The sequence below is a fragment of the Neopelma chrysocephalum genome, unplaced genomic scaffold (genome assembly GCF_003984885.1).
Source record: "Neopelma chrysocephalum unplaced genomic scaffold, ASM398488v2 Primary Assembly neopelma1_274, whole genome shotgun sequence".
Lineage (NCBI taxonomy): Eukaryota > Metazoa > Chordata > Aves > Passeriformes > Pipridae > Neopelma > Neopelma chrysocephalum.
The window spans coordinates 161,251-180,031 of NW_020897936.1; the positions used below are offsets into that span (position 1 = coordinate 161,251).

An 18,781-nucleotide genomic window follows, 5' to 3' on the forward strand; every position below is an offset into this window, starting at 1 on the left:
ATGTCGGTGGCTGCGCGGGGGGAGCGGCACGCGGCGGGCGGGCGGCGCGGCCGCTGAAGGGACGGGCCCGGGGGGAGCGCGGCCGCTCCCGCGCTCCGGCGGCGGGACCCGGCCCCGGCGCGCCAGGCGCCGCGGGAGAGACACCGCACTTTTATCAAACTTGAGCCTCCGCTCCCCTTCCTCTTTCTTCCTCTCTCCCTCCTCCCCCGTCCCCGCCCCTTCCCCGCCGCCCTCCTCTTCCTCCTCCCCCCCGCGCCCTGGGATGTTTATTCGGGCGGCTGCGTGAGGCGCGGGTGGCGGCGCCGAGTTTCTCTCCCCCGGCCTGAGGAGTTGCAGGCGCGCACACGCTCGTCCGGCTCCGGGGGAGAGAAGGAAACAAAATGTCTGCCAGGGCCGCGGCGGCTCCCTCGAAGGTAAGGCTCGGCTCCGGCGCTCCCCGCCCGCTCCGATATCCGCGGTCCCCTCGGCGCGGTTTGCCTGTTGCCCCGCCGAGCCTGCGGCTCATCGCCGACGGCGGGGGCGGCGGGGGCAGCGGACCGAGGAGGTGGGCGAGGCGGGCCAGAGCCTCCCCCTCCCGGCCGCTTTCCGCTCTGAGCCTCCCTCCCGCAGCCCCCCCGGCCCGGCCGCCCACCTGTTGGATGTGCGGGCGCGGGGCCCCGGGGCGGAGCGGCCCCTGGAGCCCCCGCGCTCCCGCCGGTGCGCCGGCCGTGCCCTTTTGTTCCAGGCTGGAGCCGGGTGGTAATTAGGAAAGGTTCAGCCGGGAGAGTCCAGTACTGCAGGATTTTTCTGTGGCCGCTGAATCAGTCGGGGATGATTGTTGCTGACATACGGTAAACAGCTTTGGGGCGGCAGTAATCCATCAGAAACTTGTGCCGGTCCTCCACCTGATCCGTAGGTGTTGGCGGTGCAGGTGCACGGTGCGGGGTGTGTACTCTGACCTCCCCCGGCACAGCGCGGTGAGTAATGCCGAGTGGCCCCGGGGGGAAGAGGTGGAGTTAGGAACGCTCAACAGGTTATTTCTGCTTCGTGTAAAATTAAAGGTTTGCTTTGAAACTAGTTTGAATTTGAATTTCGAACTGATTTTTAGCTTGTGGCGCCTGAGTAGTCGCTGTGGCTTCAGCGCGACAAGTTCCCGTCGTGTTGCCGGAGCTCGCCTTAGTGGTGTTTGCTTTCGAGTGAAACTGTGTGGTTTCGGTCTGATGTCACTGGCCGGTATGCACTTACTCACAAGTGATTTTCTCCAGGCTGAAGCAAAATGCACACCTTACCGCATTGCTACCGAAAAACTGAAGTACTTGAGGTACTAAGTAACAAGCAAACTTACTGTAGTTGTAAGATATTGTTACCTGGCCATTTTATCAATCCCAAAGTCTTGCTTTTGAAGTGTATTCGAGGCAACCTCAGCTCCCAGAGTGGAATTAAAAAACTTAAAAGCCAGTATTGACTTACTGAGTTTCATGCATCTTCTGAGTGTGCTTCCAGAGATACTTTATTGCGTTTAAACATATATGTGCACACATTTCAACAATAAATATATATGATGGGAGGACTAACTTATTTTGGGTAATATTTCACACTGGCGGTATTTTCTAGCTACAGAGACAAATAAAACATACTTTGTAACCCTGTTCAGATGCGTTTATATCAACAATAAATAGGAGTTGAAGGTAAATGTTGTCTTGAATAGTGTTGTATTAAAGTTCTGCTATGCAAGGGGTCGTGTGAAATTGCATCACCTTAAATTTTGCAGATTTTCTTTTGTATAAAATCAGAGTGTAAAGTTCTCATATCCAGTTCAAACTTCTCTCTTAAAATACAGGTCTTTTGTGAGACAAATACTGCCTTCCACACATGCCTGCACTGTCTTTTCTATTTTTAAATACTGAAGGAGTGTCTGTTTTGATTGTAGACTGGTATACAAACTGGTGTAAATTCAAAGTTGTATCTTACCATAGCGGTTATTTGAAACTCTTCCTGCTCATGGTCATATCACGTTGGCCCTTTGCCTACATGTGTACAATATCAGCCAAACTAATTATACTGCAAGGTATGTTAATTTAAGAATGTTGCAAAATATAGTCTCACGTCTGTTTAACTCTTCCCTGGTGTGCTTTCAGATTTATAGAAGTCGTGTATTTGAAATATTGTTCTCAGGAAAAAAGTTAATTTTGTAAGTCCTGTAACTTTACCAGTGTAAATTCTTACTGTGTATCTGTGATACCTTTTTATCAAAATTATTTCTTGCCTCTTTGATCTTGATCACAGAAATTACTTTAGAGGCTGGAATCTGATGCATACAGTTGATAAGAATTTTCTTGTCAAAACAGAAGTGCTTTCAGTAGATGGACAGTGTTATTTGTACGTCAACCATTAGGGCCTGGGCCACTGCCCGTTAAAAGTTGTAAATGGGAAGATTAAAAGTATTTTTGAAATACTACAGTATTGGGGGACTTCTGTGCTCAAATTTCAGATCTTGTTTCCTTCAGTCACCCCTTTGGGCATGGTATCTGGTTTCTCATTTTTGGGGTTGTAATGCATTAAAAAAAAAGCCTCTCTGAATGATGTTCTCTTCTTCTCTTAATAGTTACTTAGTATACTTTTGAGTCTTGAGCCGGTGTCCACATTTATCTTGGGACACTTGACCAGATGAAAACTAAAAAAAAAAAAAATTTGCAAGAATTATTCAGCTAATTTGTATATGAGGGAATCTTGGCTGCTATGATTGATTGTATTACGCCCTATTGTCAACAGTCTTTAACAAACAGTCTTTCACTGCCCTTCAGTTTTGATTACTTAGCCTTTTCTGTGCTATGCTGTAGAAGAATGTGGTTTTATTAAGGTGTTACATGCTTGTTGTAGCTGTTGGTAGTACACAATAGAAAATGATGAGAGAAATAAAGTCTTGCTTGCAGTCTAATCTGGTTGTGGCTGTTACTGCAAAATGTAAGGGGCCTAATCTCCTCTGATGTCTTTTTGAACAATGCTGATGGATGCTCTGGGAATGACTGTGTCAGGGTCTTAATAATGGGATGTGAAGCTTTCTACCTTTAAGCTGGGTTTCAAATATAGTCCACAGTTGAAAAAAAAAAAAACGAAAAACCCAAACAAACCAAAACAAAAAGCTTTTAAATGGTAAATGTGGGGCCAGGACTTACTGAATTCTTGAGCCTTTTTGAATGCAAACCTGAGTTCTGGAGACTTCCTTCTAGTTTTAGATACACTCATGAAGAATATTTCCCAGTCTTTCACCTCAGTCCTGTAATTAATTGAATTTTGGTTATTCTAACTTGTTTTCTAGCTCCAGGCATGTATCTGTTAACTAGGCCTTGAATAAGAAGTTGAGAATGTGATCATGTTAATGGCTCAAGACATGCTGATTGCAAGGACTCTTTGGTTTCCTGTTTTAAGAGGGAATGATCTATGGTCTTCATAAATGTGGGTTAGTGCTCTACCCAAAATCTTAGTTGGAGGAAGGAATGTATTTGTTTTTTGTAGAGGATATATATGTAGGCTTTTAAAGTGTTTTTTAATATAGTCTGTGATATAGCTAAGTTTGGAACAGTATTTTGGTTTTCCCGTGTAAGTCTGTACATGAGCATGGTAAAGTTAGATCAGCTTTCCAGTTGTTGGTGAGATTCTTCAACTGGAACAACAAAGAAATAAATACATGGAAAATGTAAATGGGAAAGTAACTGAGAATTTGGTTTAACCTAAGAATCTACCTCCTACTTGGAAAAAAGCTCCTTTAAAATTACTGCATTGAATTTTGATAGTTGTTTCCATAAGTGGTATTTTCACCTTCGGAAATACTAATTTTAATATTCTGTGGGCTTTTTTCAAAGAAGAAGTTATCTATATGACTTGTATTTTGGGTTTGGATTTTCTTAAATTCATTGTTATGACTGTCAGCAACTTCGGCTACCATGTGATACTTTAGGTGCATTTTTCAGTATGAATTTCGTTGCAATGTGAGAAGAGCCACGATCTCCCCACTCTGTAGGTCATTATGAAGTGTATTTGGAGTTTGCTTCTGGTTCAATGTGCAGCATAAAGATTACTGTAATGTAAACAGAGCTTGAAATCTGACTGCCTGGCAACTGGTTCCACCTTTATGGAGTGGAAAGTCAGTAAGACCTTATCTGTGACCAGCTAGATAATCTTTGTGTCAAGGAAAACATCTAGAAACGGGTTATTGTATATCATAGGTGTTTAACATGCACATTGCACTACTACTTGCATTCTATGAGAAGAGATACCATGCAGAAAAAAGCTCAAAACATGATATCTTAAATTAGTGCTTGAAGTCAGGAGTGGTCACTGAGCTTGAATATATGTCTTTGTTGAACACTGCGATGTACCATTGTTGTCAAAACCTGGGTACTCATAAAATTACTTGTTACTAAGTCCTCAGCTTGAGGTACTGAGTTGGGAACAGAGCTGTAACTAGTGAACTACTCAAGCTCTGAATTGTGCTAAATATTTTGGTTTTATTACTTGAAATGCTATGCAAAAGTATTATCTATCTCAGGTCACAGCACTCATCCAAAGGCTTTGTATCAAAGTTGTTGAAGTTCTGACCAAGGGCCCGAGTGTTTGGTAGAGGCCCTGCCAATAAGTGCAGTGTGAAATAGGATCCTCTCTTCTGTTTTGTTCTCCTGTCCTCTGCAGAGAAAAGGCCATGTCTTGTCTTCACCAGAGTGGTGGGGGAAAATCTGATCCCAGTCCCAGTATGGGAACAATAAAGCCATATGCCTGTCCATGTCAAAATGAATAGTCCCATGTTTGGTTTAGAACACTGGGTAAAATTCTAAGTGTCTTTTTGAGTTAAGGGATAGTATTTGAAGCAAACAGTTACTGTTAAGTTTTTGTTATGGGCTAAGAAAGACATTGGTCATTTATATCCCCCAAACTTGTCCTTATTATTATGGTATAAATATAACAAAAATTAATATCAAACTATGTTCAGTGTTTTCTCAGGCAAATATATTGCTAATGACTTCTTCACTGAATGTACTGATTAAGCAAACAGCCGTAGGGAAGTCTTAAAATGAATTCCATGATTCTTTGCAGTGTATTTATGCTGAGTCCAAAAAGTCCTGAAATGAAAACATTGTCTTGTCTTATAATTATGCTATTTTAGGGACTGATTATTCAGATGTGTGCTCTACACTCATAAATAGCAGGGATGCTCTTGTTTCAAGGGGCTGTGACAGTGAAGGATCTGAGAAAATGGAGGGTCACATTCAGCTGAATGTTGTACAGTCCACTGTGGGTCCCTTGGGTCCTGCAGAGTAAAAGGCACTGCTGAGGCCACAAGTGTGGTGACTTGTCCAGGGGCAGTGGTGTCTGCTTGGTTATCCATGGGATTTTTTTTTTTTACTGTGTTATATCCGTAGATAACTGCTTAAACCTCAAGCCCTGTGGACTCCTTGAGTTATGTGAATGGGCTACTGTAGGGTTGGAGAAATGCTCCAGTATGTGCAGGACTGGGTGCTTGGCTTATATTTACTATTCCTGACTCTGTAGGATCTTAGTAGCTCTTTAGGGTTCTTTCCTGCATATGCACATCAGGATTTATTTGGACACTTGGAAAAATAACTTTATTGTTGGTGCTAAAAATTTAAATATTGGCTGTATGTTAAAATAGTATTTATTTTCTCAAGAGCATTTGGTAATCTTTAATAGGATTCTTGTTTCCTAATCCATTATAAACAGATGTTCTTCCCTTTTGTGGTGGGGGAGGGCAACCTAAATTCAGTAAGATGATCACCATAGGGAGTGTTGCATTGGAGAACTTCACATCCTTGGGAGAAGTGGACAAAGGTATTGTGACCCTTTTTGGCCTTCATAACTCATCATAGGGTGTTTAGTTGATTTTCCACAGCAGAGGAGGCAGGCAGTGGCAGAACTTGGCTCAGATCGTCTTTTTGTCTCTCTACCCCCACATATGCAAAGTACTGATGCTGAAAATAGAAATTGAGCAAAAGCAGGCGGTTTCTTTGATTTGTAGCTCTCAAGGCTTTTCCCAGGAAGTCCTGTGCTGAAGAGCAGTCTTCTGTCTTCCTCACCACTGCCTTTTACATTTGAGTTCTTCTTAGGAACTTACTTATAAAATATTTCCCCCACTCCTCCTAAACAAGCAGTAATTATTTTTCAACTCATGATCCTCTGGGATTGTATAAGCAGTTCCTTGCCTAGTTTGTACTGGGTCCAGTAACAGTGGCTTCCCCTCTGCCCCACTGGGTCAGCAATTGCTTTAACAGATGGCCCCCTTTTATGTATCCAGCTTAAAATTTTTCTTGTAAATATTAAATGGACCCGTTCCAGCTATTTACACTCTGGGCTGGTGACTCTCCTAGGATGTACCCAGATGGGACATAGGATGAGCAAGATACATAGAGACTTGTGAGAACATATGGTCAGGCTTTTGGACATTGCTCCTGAAGAAGAGCTCCTTTCCTAGAGACCTTGTTGGCTATTTTCTTTAGGCCACAGCTGCTACAAGTGGCACTCCTGCTGCAACATTAGTGACTTAGTTATATTAATCACAAAGTTCAATAACACAAAACTTACTAAGAAGTGACTTGTGGCTGAAGAGATACTGCTCAATTTTTATAAGTAGAGTTAATTAAAAGGTGGTAATAACCTTAAATTATAACTAGAAGCAGTAGCATAATGAAACAGGACAGATTGTGAAATTTGAACAATGATGTCAGGTTTTTCTACTACTTAAATTACAACAGTGGTGACATGAGTTTGCAAAAGGACTGACCTGGCACACATTGCTATAAAACAGTGTGTAAAAACATATTTAAAAGTCTTAAAAAATAAAATGAGAAAACCTAAAAAACCAAAGGGGAGATTATGAACATAGCTTCTTTCAGCTTTGTTGAAAATATAACCGGCATAAATTATGTAATGTGAGGATTCCTTGGTTCTAGTAGAAAGTAACAATTAGAATGACTGTAACTGTAAAACTCCAGAAATAACTTTGAGGTGCTACTTGACAATGTGGTATCAAGTAATTAGTCAGTTTTAAGTCGTATGGGATCAGGATAGTACCTGGGGTTAACTATGCCAAGTATTGCTTATCTGAACAAATTCCAAGACTCATAATAAATAGGTAATTCATATTCATTTTAGATGACTTGCTTCCCCAGAAGGAAATCTGGGAAAAGGCCAGATCATGTTAACCCTCTCAGCACAGGATGCTTGTTTAAAAATTTTTTAATCTCACTCGACCCAGCATTGTTCCTATGTGTTATTTGGAAAAAATGCTCCTTTGCCCAAGAATGCCTCCACATGAATGAGGTTTCCAGCACAGTGTTGGGTGAAAAAGGTGCAGGATTTCCCTATAAACCTGGACTCCCTGAAATAGTTTTTCCAGTAGGTATTAAGATCTTGAAGGCATGGCTTTCTGACAAAAGAACTTGTGTTTCCTTCAAAACTGAAATTAAGTTGTGGAAAGTGATTGGCCATTGCATACAGGATAAACCTCTCTGTTAATAACCCAGCTATGCAGGAATGGAAATTCCTGGAGGGTAATCTCATCTGGGAGCACTAAATGGACTTGCATTTTGATTGGGTTTTGCACTCTATGGATAATGTAGACTGGATTAATGCTCCTAAACCAGGGAGCCTTTAGCTAAGGAATACAAGAAAGGTATACAGGTTTATAAAAAACATGTTCATGGCTTGAACCAAGAACATTTCAACTGAATGAGATACACTGCTGTAGAAGCACTCTGTAGTATGTTGGCTTATTTTTTCCAATCCACCTGATCTATTTTATTGTAGTTTGTTTGTTTGTTGTTGATAGTTGGACGGTAAATCCACCCTAGAACTGCCCAGGAAACTGTTGAATTTCAAATTAGGGGGTGTATTGGTTAAATAGTTTGAATACCTTGTCAGTATGCAACTCTGAATATTTAGCCTATTATATTTGTCTTAGAGCTGCTGACTGCTGTGTTTTACATTACTTTAGGTGCAGTAGTACCAGTTAGATTGAAATACACCCATTTGTATTTTGTCTGATTTTATAGCTGCCTATCCTGCATGTTAAGAGGGGTTTTGGGGATGGAAGTTGAAACATGAGGTGTTTGTTTGATTTTTGGTTTTGAAGAACTGTCTTAGCCTTTGTGCTAAGTCAGAGATGATATGTTTGAAATAAACCAATGCCAATGTAAAAGGTTTTCTCATGTGTTGTGTTTATCTGCAATCAGTAAATGTCTCTTTATCTTGGGAAGATGTGTAAGCAATAGTAAGAAGCCAGTGGTTGAGAGTTGCTGAGATCATTGCTTCTTTAGAATGACCAGTGTTGTTGGTTTGTTTTTTTTTTTTTATTCCAGCATTATGAGGATACCTCTTAAGTGTATCATTGCTAATGCTAGGAATATCTTTTTGGCTGTAAAGTTAGTTTGGTTTACAATAATATGAAATTTGTGTCCTGCAGTTCAAGTTGTGCTACAGGCAGGAGATTTTAAACTTGAATGTGATGTTTCTGCAGCATGCCTTTTGCTAGCTTGAACTTCTGACTGCATTTACTATCTCCATTAAAAAAAAATAATCAACCATGCCTTTAAGTAGTTACTGGTAATAAAAATACTTTTACTGAAAGCAAGCAATCAGAGAAATATTGCATAGGCTTTTTTTCCTTCTTCTCTATGAGTCAAATAAAATTAAGAATTTTTACCATGTTCTTTGCATTTGTCCTTTGTTTTACTCCCTCCCATGTGAATGCTGAATGCTTGAATTCACTAGAACTCGGTTTGTTAGTGGTACAGTGGCAGGGGAAGCAGACAGTGATCTGCTGAGCAGCAGAAGTGCTGCAGAGGAGAGGGTGAAGTAAACTGTGGGGAGCTGCCAGTGCAGGTGCCTGTTCCCTGAGCCTTGGGATCAGCTTGGGGTGGCCGTGCTGTGGTGTGGGACAGCACAGAAGCACATGAATCAAATGGAAATTGAAATAGTTTGGCTCTTCCTGATTAAAAATGCCATATTTAATTGCCAACAGCTTAATCTCATGAGGTAGATTGACTCAGGGTTCCAGTTTTTCTTTTCTATTTGTAGAAAAAGTTGTTAACAAAGTTGATGACCAGCCTTGGTTTGCTGTAAATTGCTTAGAATGTTTATAGCTGGCAGTAATAATTTTTCTCTGATAAAAAGTACCATTTTTCAAATGGAACTAAACAGTTAATATGAAATTGCATTTTGCTTGCTCTACCTTTTAACTTCCAGAACAGGACCTTTTAATTTGCTCAGTAGTAGTTGCAGTCTTGCTGTATTTAAAAATCAGTTCTATATAGAACAACTTTTAACATTTTGACACACTTGTTAGAGAAATAAACTCTCAGAGATATTTATACTTGATAAACTACTATAGACAGTGTTACAGAACTTAGTAAATAGTTTTTCCTCTATCAGAAGGGCAGACTTTTTCATGTTTTAATATTCCTTTTTTTTTATTTTTACATTAGCCTGTATTTCCTGGATATGCTTTCAGTGTAGAGTTTAGTATGTAGCTGACCAAAACATAATACCTAAAATCTGTCTTTACTGTCCTAGCCCTTCAAGCAATGTAATTATGTTGCTTCCAAGCGATAAGCCAAGGCAATTTACAGATTACTGGAATGCTTGAAAACACTGACCTTTCAGGTCACTCAGAGCACTCCTATTATGCAGAGATTGCTGTGGCACTGTTGTAATGTGCTGGCCTGTCACATGCTGACTAACTTGCAGAAAGCTTTGATGCAGCTGTTTTAAAAATGCTTTTGCTGACTGATAGGCACTTAGGCTACTGCCTGTGAACAAAGCTAGCTCTCATTCCATGCTTTTAGCCCCCATTTTCTTTAACAACACTTCTTCCCTGCTGACTACACACACGGTTCTTATCTGGGCCCAGTTGTTGACTTGTCTCCGTTTAAATTGTATTTGTGTTAATTTTCACTTCAAAAATATTAGTGTGTGTGAGAGGTTTGGTTTGTGTGGTTTATTCAGAGCTGCTGCAAACAAGCAGCCTTTAAAAAGTTCATGTGGTGGCTTTAAAGAGTGGGTGGATTAGGGAGAGGAAAGTGTGTGTGAGTGGGCAGAGGAGGGGTGATTAAAAAGAACAATGGTCCTTTATTGATGATGACTGATACAGTGGGAAGTAGTTTACTGCCATATAGCATATATTGTATAGATGTTTGAGCTCGTGGCTTTTCTTGAATTGGTGTGAAGAACTGGAAGAATTTGACAAGTGAATGTTTCTTTTTAGTGTCTCGTGCTTAATGGGCGTCATACCTGGTAACTGCTGGTACCACCTTCTACAGGACTAGAACATGAATAAAGATTAGACTGACTTCATTTTTTGATTACTGTCTCTACTTTTATTTAGTTTTATTAATAGTTGTTAGATCAGGTAGTACCTGAATTGCAGGGATCATGGGAAGAGGAAAAATAAGTCCAAAAGTATAAAATCTGTAATTCCAGTAGTCTGAAGAGACTGTTACAAGGATAAACTGTTTTTTTTTTCTTTCTGAATATGCACAGAATCCATATCCTCACTGAAAATAAGGTGCTGGATGTTTGGGGGAAGTGGACGTCTAATCTAAGTAAGCCTCTAAGTAAGAAACATAATAGCCCATTACCTATGGAGGGCAAGTTTAGCAATTCACACTTTAGCCTTTGTTTCCAGGGAGTGTGTTTATGTTTAATATATTCTACTGGTTGCCTGTACTTCAGATTCTAAGCCTGGTTGAGTTCAGTGGTTTTTTTGGTTCAAAAACTAAGCATCTCTGTTCTATCCTGCTGAGAGGTGGAAAACAGAGTAGTGGTATCTGACTGATATTGTGTATGTGTGTCATGTATAATATTTTATATAATTCTAAGACTGAGCTGCTGTTGTGCAGCATGGCATCATTGTCTCCTTGTTTGGGGGGAGTGTGACTACACTTGTTTACTGCAATTCCCATAACTGCAAAATATGCACAATTTGTGCCTAAAATCTCTTGAACAAATACTGTATATTCAGGAATAAGCAGCCGGTGTACTTAAAATTGCCTTTGCTATTTGATTACATGGTATATAGTGACAGTGCACTAAAACATGAATTTCCAGTTGTAAAAGAGTGTAGTATATTTTCCCCTCTGTAGCAATGCAGTGAAGACAATAGAATGAGTAATGATTTTACAGCAGGAACCTAACTAACAGTGTAATTACATAGTGAGTATTTTCTTACTGTTTTGGGTGTAAAGTCTGCACTCCTTGTAGTGATTGTTAAGACAAAAAAATTTGGTTTTCATATATATTCAAATGATCTTTTTTGTAGTTGTACCTTAACTTCTGTAGAAGAAAAAATTTTCCACAACTCAGTTCAACATGTGTTAATCTGAATCAACTGAAATGGCACAGTGAGGCAAGAAGGATGCATTACTTTCATGTCTTGATAATATTACAGTATCTTTTAGAGGATTGAATTTCGGAAGAAATTACTTCTGAAGGTGAACCTACAAAAATCAGTGGAGAAGATGTGACTGAATCAATACATTGATACAAGAAGTACAAATTTAGATATTGTCACTGCACTTAAATTTCTCTTGCAATTCATTAGAAAATACACGACTAGGAAGCTAACTGTTATCAATCAAGTTTTGAAAGCATTCTGACAGTTTTCTTTTGCTGTTCAGTTCTGGCTTTACTGATAAAACTGTACTACAGCTGTCTTTGCTGGAACTACTCTTTCATGTCTCATTGTTCTGACCAGTTTTTTCACTGTGTTTATCCTCCCCTATTTAGTCTTCAGGATTTATTTTTTTTAAGAATAATTGAATAGTTTCTCTGCATTGAACCGACTCATCAAACAGATTTATCTGGTGTACTGAAGCTAAACTCTTGAGGTTTCTTACTCATTTGGGAAGATGTTCCTCTGAAAGAACTAAGACTTGCTTAATTTGAAGGTTTGTTGCTTTCTTCTCCTTCCACCATCTGGTTCTTGTTGACAAGTAACTTGATAGTTTTTTGGGGCAACACTTAAATGAACTGTAGCTGTAGCCTGGGATAAAGAAGTCATTTGCCAAAATGATACAGACATTTCAGCTGGTAACCAAGAGCTTACCCAGTTTCTTTTCTAGATGGTTGGATAAACAGCTAGAATATCATTCATGCTTTTCCATTTCAAAAAATGTGCTGATAAACAAAAAAGACATCTGCCCATTAAGCACAGATGAGAACTACTTGCTAAGAGGTAGGTTTGACAGGTAGCATCTCTGAGTAGTTATGTATAGACTTCTGTTTTTAGTCTTTGTTCCTCTATTTCAGAAGAGTTCCTCTTCTGAAATACTCCATGTGCTTGTTGTCTCCACCATAGCTTGGCTGGAAATCAAGGATTAATCTTGAAGAAATTATGATGACTTAAGGAGAAAGAGCAGCTTCTCATAAGTCTGTCTCCTAAGCATATAATGCCTCTGCTTGTGTTACTGCATAGTTGATTCTTATTTCAGAGTTGAATTGAAGTCATAATATCCACTATTATGTTATGAGCACGTCTTGATGTAGTGATTAGGTTGGGATTCTTCACTTGATGTGTCTTAACTGTGCAAAATCAAAACACTGTACTTGAACATAATTCATTTTTTTTTTTGTTTCCGTGTTTATAAAAGGTACCAAACTGATTGCTATAGAAGATAATTTCAGTGATGTGCCTCTGAATTAGGTACTGAGGGCTGAGAATTAAGGTAGCTCCTTAGGCCTGTACAGACAGGGAGACCACCAGTAGTTTAACTGTAATGACAATTCTAAAAAGGCCCTGACATTCTCCTGCTATTCAACCTGCCAACAGAAAGCTTTTGGTGTTACTTACAGTGCTGATATGTCAAGATTTTCACTGTCAGACATTCTTAGTGGCTGTCAAACTGCTGCCTGTATTTACTTGGTTTATTTGTAGCTTTCTTTAATACCTCAGTAATGTTTATTTTTCTTGTTGAGTGCTTGTATAGTGTACAAACTTTCTTCTTCCTCATTCCAATTTTGAAAGTGAGTCTGAAAGTAACTGAAGCTCACTGAAGTAAGAGTATTACTTTTGGTTATGTTAGATGATTTTTTTGTGGACTGGTAAAAAAGGCTTATGCTAAGTGTTGTTCTAACTTGCACTGGAGTAGACTAATATTTTTTGGTGGTAGGGAGGAGAGCCCCTTAAATATCTTGTGGAACAAATGTAAAATGAGCCCACTAAAAAATAAAACCACTTTGCAACTCAGTCAACTTTACCATTCTGTCAGACTTGCTAAGGCTGAGTTCCAAGTGCAAACTTCAGATACCACAATTGTGTGTGTTTGAATGCTTATCACTTTGCTTACATGAGAAGCTCAGATTTCATCTTGGAAAAAGTGTGTACCCAGTGCTAATATCAGTAGCAAAAAGAAAACCTGAAAATATAGTTGTGTTGTATCCTAACACTAAAGAAAACCTAAGTAAACCTAAAAGACTGCTTTTGAAAATTATATCCTAATAATACAGATATTTGCATTTTATTGTACTGATGCAGTGATGTGAACTGTGTAGGTATGTGGAACTGTAGGTTATTTGAAATGATGCTGACAATCTGTCCTCGATGCTTTGCAATAACCTTCCCTCCAGTTTGGAGAGGCTGTGGCAGAAACTTCACTCTTGTTCCACATGTTGCACTGCTGTTGGTCTCAGTATTTAAGTCTGTTAAGTACATGCATCAATAATTGACTTTGTTGTTTTGATAAAGCGTGTCTGTCTTTGATCTATTGAGAGTAAACGTGGCTTGGGAGCACTGACTCCTAAGTTGACAGTGCACTGTCAATGGAAAATGTCACCAGCATAAGTGTATGCAAGCTGATAGTTGGTACATGCTCATGGAACTTTATAATGTGTTCAATTTATCATGTATTTGTCAGGATTTGGCAGCTAAAATACATCCTTAGTCTACTGTGTAGTTGCAAGATGTAAAGCAGAGGTGAAATGGGAAAAGAGCTTTTAACTACTTTTTTTTTTTTCTCTGTATCACCTTGTAAGAACTTCAGGTTCCTTAAGAAAAGGTCATGAAGCAATCCTAAAAATATGTTGCTGATTTATCCAAGGCCCAGAAAAGATCACACATTGTCACAAAATTGACCCTCTGCATCCTTTGCTTGCAGATACCAGAATATACTTGATGTTTGGGCTGCTGATGGTGAGGAACATCCAAGGGCAAGAGTGTGGTACAAGTGAAGTTCTGCTCTTGAAAGAACTGAAATTTATCTGTGAAACTAAATTAGATTATGTTTTGCTGTGCACCGTCCCACTCAAGAGTCAAGGTGCTGACTCAAGTAGGACAAGAGTGTGGAAGCCCTTCTGCTGTTGATTTCCTTTTTATTTTTTTGTGGAACAGATTGGATCTAATGTGCAGCAATGTGAAATAATATTTGCAGAGGGGGGAAATACAGCCAAGTGGGATTCTTGTTACTTTTCTTCCTTGCTTCTTTTTGAACTTTGCACTCTTCAGATTAATTTGTTCTCTTTTGTCAATTAAAGCCTTAACTCACTTTAGAATGTGAAGCTTGAAGAGATAATGTAACAGATGGGGCAAGACTTAAACTTCTGCACTAGTTATTTCCTCTGGTCTGTAACCTTTTTGTTATTTTCTTAATTTATTACATTCAAAATGTTGAAGTTCAACAGAGCTGCTTTCTATAGTGCAAGGAGTCCTGGAGTAATACAGGGGTGAGGTAAAGGTTGTGTAAACTTGAGTGCCTTTTTAGTTTGCAAATCGAATTTCAGGTTATAGTTTTGTAGTTTTTCATTCTTGCAGTTTTTAAGTTAAAGTCTAATCAGATCAACTTTCAGAAATGGAGAATTTTGCTCTTGTTTAAGGGCTCTGGGTTTGCCAAGTCTCCGTTTTTAAATACAGTTCCAGGTAGGTGGAAGATACAGTTCTGTAGAAGCACAGTGCATATTTTAAAATAGCCTTGATCATTTCTGCCTGCATAGTTTTCTTGCCTGCTTGGGAATGTGCATTCCAGAGTGGTGATGAAGGGACATGATGGAGTTTTGGTCAAGAATATAATCCTGTATTGTTGATATACTTGAAATTGTGGGAATAGAAGTTAGTGTCTTGTGGTTAAAGCTGCTGGTGAGGCAGTTTGTTCCACTGAAATGAGTTTATTTTTAATTGGTGATCTAAATACAAAAGTAGCTTTGTGACCATTTTTAAGGTTTAACCTTTGGCTTTTTGGGTATGGCTTTTATTTCTTTGATGTGACTGTGTTTTTAGTTATACTTGAGCTTTTATATCACCTTAAAACTCAACTGGAGAAGTAGAAGGTCAAGTGGAAACTGCAAAAGAAAGGCCTTGAAGCTATTTGATCTGAAAGACTGTCAGTTTTGGTAATTAAAGCTTTCTGAATTCACATTCAGAGTTTTATGTAAAATTCAGTGCTAGTTCATCTACAATGGTGGGAATAATCGAAGGTCTACCAAGTGGATTATCATGAGAAGAGGCCATTCCATTGCTTTTGAAGTGCTGTTTTGCTTTGTATGCATAAGGCAACCTGCCGCTAGGAAGTTCTGCTCTGTCAACAATTCCTGCTCTTGAGCGTGGTAGGGAGTTCCCTTGTCCCTTTCCCTGCTTTGATGTGCCAACAGGGAAGAAACAAGTCCTAGCTGTGTGTCTGTAGATGGCATGGGAACAGATGTGATGGTTATGTAAATGTGAATACCTGCAGAGGTCAATTTGAAGCCTGTATTGCAGCCTCTTGGCCAGTAATTACTGTGTCATTTTGTTCCAGTGACTGTAGCCAATGTCTTTTCTGCCCTGGCTTCAGGAGGGCGGGGAGGGAGACTGGGTGTTGGCTCCTGACTCAGGGAGTGAGGAATGGCTGGGGCAATTCTTCAGTCTGGGCTTCTTGGGAATTCAGCCACTTGGAGTGGGGGTGGGGATGCATTCTTCAAAACAGAAAATCCAAACCCCCAAACCCCAGAACATTCTGTCTTAAACAGTGCTTACTTTTCTTAGCTTAAGTTAATATATGGTGATTTGTGTTCAGCTTTTCTGAAGAGGTCTGGTTGTGAATTACTGCTCTAGTGAAAGGCAACAACAGGATTGCTGCCAGTAGAAAACCAAAGAGGAGGATTGTGCCCAGGGCAGCTGACAGTGCTGGGCAGTATCTCAGGCCTGGCTTTAGTGCCCCTTGTCCAGTCTTGGCTCCTCATCGGAGTTGGTTTCATTGCTCCTTTTAAGAAGATGAGGAGTTATGATTGGAATAAAAAGATGTTTTGGGTGACAGGGACATCCCTGTTGCTGCTCTCTGCCCTTTTAAGGGAAGGGAAAGAAAAGTGTGGAAATGTCTTGTTGATTCTTCTGGAGCTGCTGTTATTTTCTTTTGTGCTTGTTACTGACCTTGGCTCTTGAGGAGAAGGAAACAGACCATTAAAAAAAGGAAAATATTAGTAAATTAGAAGGTAGAAAAATATGCACGTGTTTTCCATAAAACATGTTTGTAAGTCTTCCTGTGATAAAAATGAGTCTTCTTTTGCTTTCTGAAAGGAATCTCCCATATATTGCAAATATCTAATAGTATAGCCAGGATTAAGATGAAAAAAAAATCCCATTCTATAGCTGGCTGTGAATAAGCAATTGTGTTACTCAGGAAAACAGTGAGGGTTATGAAAGTGTCTGCAGGCCTGTTGTTATATGGGAGGGGTTTCTGCACTCTAAGTCAATGAATAACCCACTGGAGAAGTTTTCTGCTTTTATTTTGTTAGCTTCTCTTTTGTTTTCCACCTCAGGAAAGCCATCATCAGTGCCAGACTGATTCCTTGATTCATTCAGAGTAGCTTTGCAAACGAAGGGGAGATCTCTGCCCTGGGAAGGAAAGTAGCCTTAAGCTTAGGCTTTTCCTGCTCCTTAACCCTTTGTGTAGTCAAGCAGCCGCCTCGAGGTGCTGTTTTAACGATGTACTCGATATACTCGTTCTGCCAGGGCAGTTTGCTCCAAGTCCCATCCCCAGCTGTTGTGCTTTTCCTTGGCAGTGTTGTTGGGCACCTGTTCAGTTGGTTCATGCAATGACTGAATTCCTCTTTCTTAGACCCCATTTTGCACAACTCTTTTGAAACCGAACCTTCACAATCACTTTGATTTTTCTTATCAATAGTGGATAATTTTAATTTATATTACACGGACACTAAACAGAAGGGTGTAAAGGACTGATGCAAATGAAGATGTTGATTGAGCTGTAGGAAGATTCTCCTTGGGATGTGGGAGTTCATCTTTAGGTCTGCGGGCTGCTGAATGCAATGGAACAACTTGGTATAAAAAAGCAGAGGGCTTTTTTTTCCCCCCTCTCTTCTCCTGCACTATGTTGTTCAGAACTTAAATACTGGTTTTACTGACTAACATAACTTAATGGTTTTTTTCTTTCTACGTCTTCAGCTTATTACCCAGTTTTGAGTTCTGTCAGTGCTGTGTCATTCAGCTTTGTGATTGGATGCAAGGACAATTGTAGATTGTCTTTTTTCTGCATCATTTATTAATCATTAATATGTTAGCTTTAGAAGAAAAGTTTTTTTAGGAGGTAAATCCCAGAACAGATTGATGTGCATATAAACAGAGAGAGATTGGGAGACAATTGTGGAGTAAAATATCAAAGTGTACTAAATTGTGCCTGCTTAAACAGATACCTCTTCAAGTCAAGTGTTTTCAAAAAAATAGGCAAATCCATTTCATGGTGAAGTAATTTGAAGCTAGATGTCAATAGGATGGGGACAGTCCTTTTTGCTGAGGAAAAATGTGTTTTCTGCTTCCCACAGCTTCTTGGCTGATAAGAAAGTTAGGAATGTTTACCTTGCTGATAGCTGAATAAGCCTTTTGAACACTAACATGAATCACTACTGAAGTGTTTGTTACCCTGTGTGTCCACCTCTGGCCAGTGGGGTATGGCAATGCTGCTCTAGCTCTCATTCTTTCCTCTCAGTGACTTCTTGGATTTTTTTCTGTTCCTCTCTCAACTCACAAGCTCTGCACTAGAAAACAAAACAGAACCCTGCACTTTTTAAACCAAACTATTTGTTACCATTGTCTCCTGACTCCAAAGTCATTAACAGCTTTCTAATCAAACAAGTTACTCCTTTTCCAGGTGCTGGAGTATTTCACACTGTTCATCGTCTCTTCCTCTTTGAACTCCTGTGTTTCTGTATCCTCGGCTTCGAACTTACTTCCTTTGAGTATGTGAAGTAAATGTGAGCTCAGAGTTGCACTGTGTTCTGCAGATGCTTTTGCAGCCGTGTGACTGCTAAAATTGAATCTTCTTAACTGACAGTTACCCAAATTGAGGGTGGGAAGATACCATCTGTGTGTGTGGTTGTTCTGGGTAGGGAAGGACACTTAACCTGAAATTTCCTACTAAGAGTGATTGCTTGAGATTCAGAGGAAAAAAATTCGCACCTCTAAGTGGGAGGGGAAAAAATCTTACTGCAGTGACGTATTTTTTCATGCTGAGATTCAAGGGGTCAGATATCAGAGAAACACCCCCTTCCCCTGAATCCCGGAACTACAACAGTAGTTGTCAACTGCTTCTGAGGCAAAAAGTAGTGTGTGTTTGGGCGACCTGCATTTCAAATCCTTATTTACCAAATTCTTCTAAAATTAACTGTAAAATGTATTGTTTGGCTGTGGCTATGTGGGCTTTAAAACACAAAACCAAAACAAGTAAACACTACCCCCCACCCCCGAAACATTTTAAAGAGAAATTAACTTAGGTCTGCTGCTCTTTTGTTGTCAGGCTGGAAGATGCCAAAGCTGTAA

At 39.8% G+C, this 18,781-nt stretch overlaps 1 protein-coding gene across 4 annotated transcripts in view; it reads left to right on the forward strand.

The window, feature by feature from the left end:
• The window catches only part of TJP1 (tight junction protein 1), a 165,966-nt gene that overhangs the window by 96,586 nt on the left and 50,599 nt on the right, over positions 1 to 18,781 (forward strand). Inside the window, exon 1 of one of the 4 annotated variants that reach the window (XM_027704370.1) lies at positions 201 to 413. The exons of the other annotated variants lie outside the window; for them this stretch is intronic. Within the exon in view, the coding sequence (XP_027560171.1) occupies positions 381 to 413 (33 nt within the window). The 5' untranslated portion in view covers positions 201 to 380. Of the gene's footprint in view, positions 1 to 200; positions 414 to 18,781 lie in introns of those variants that run through there. 4 annotated transcript variants of the gene reach the window in all.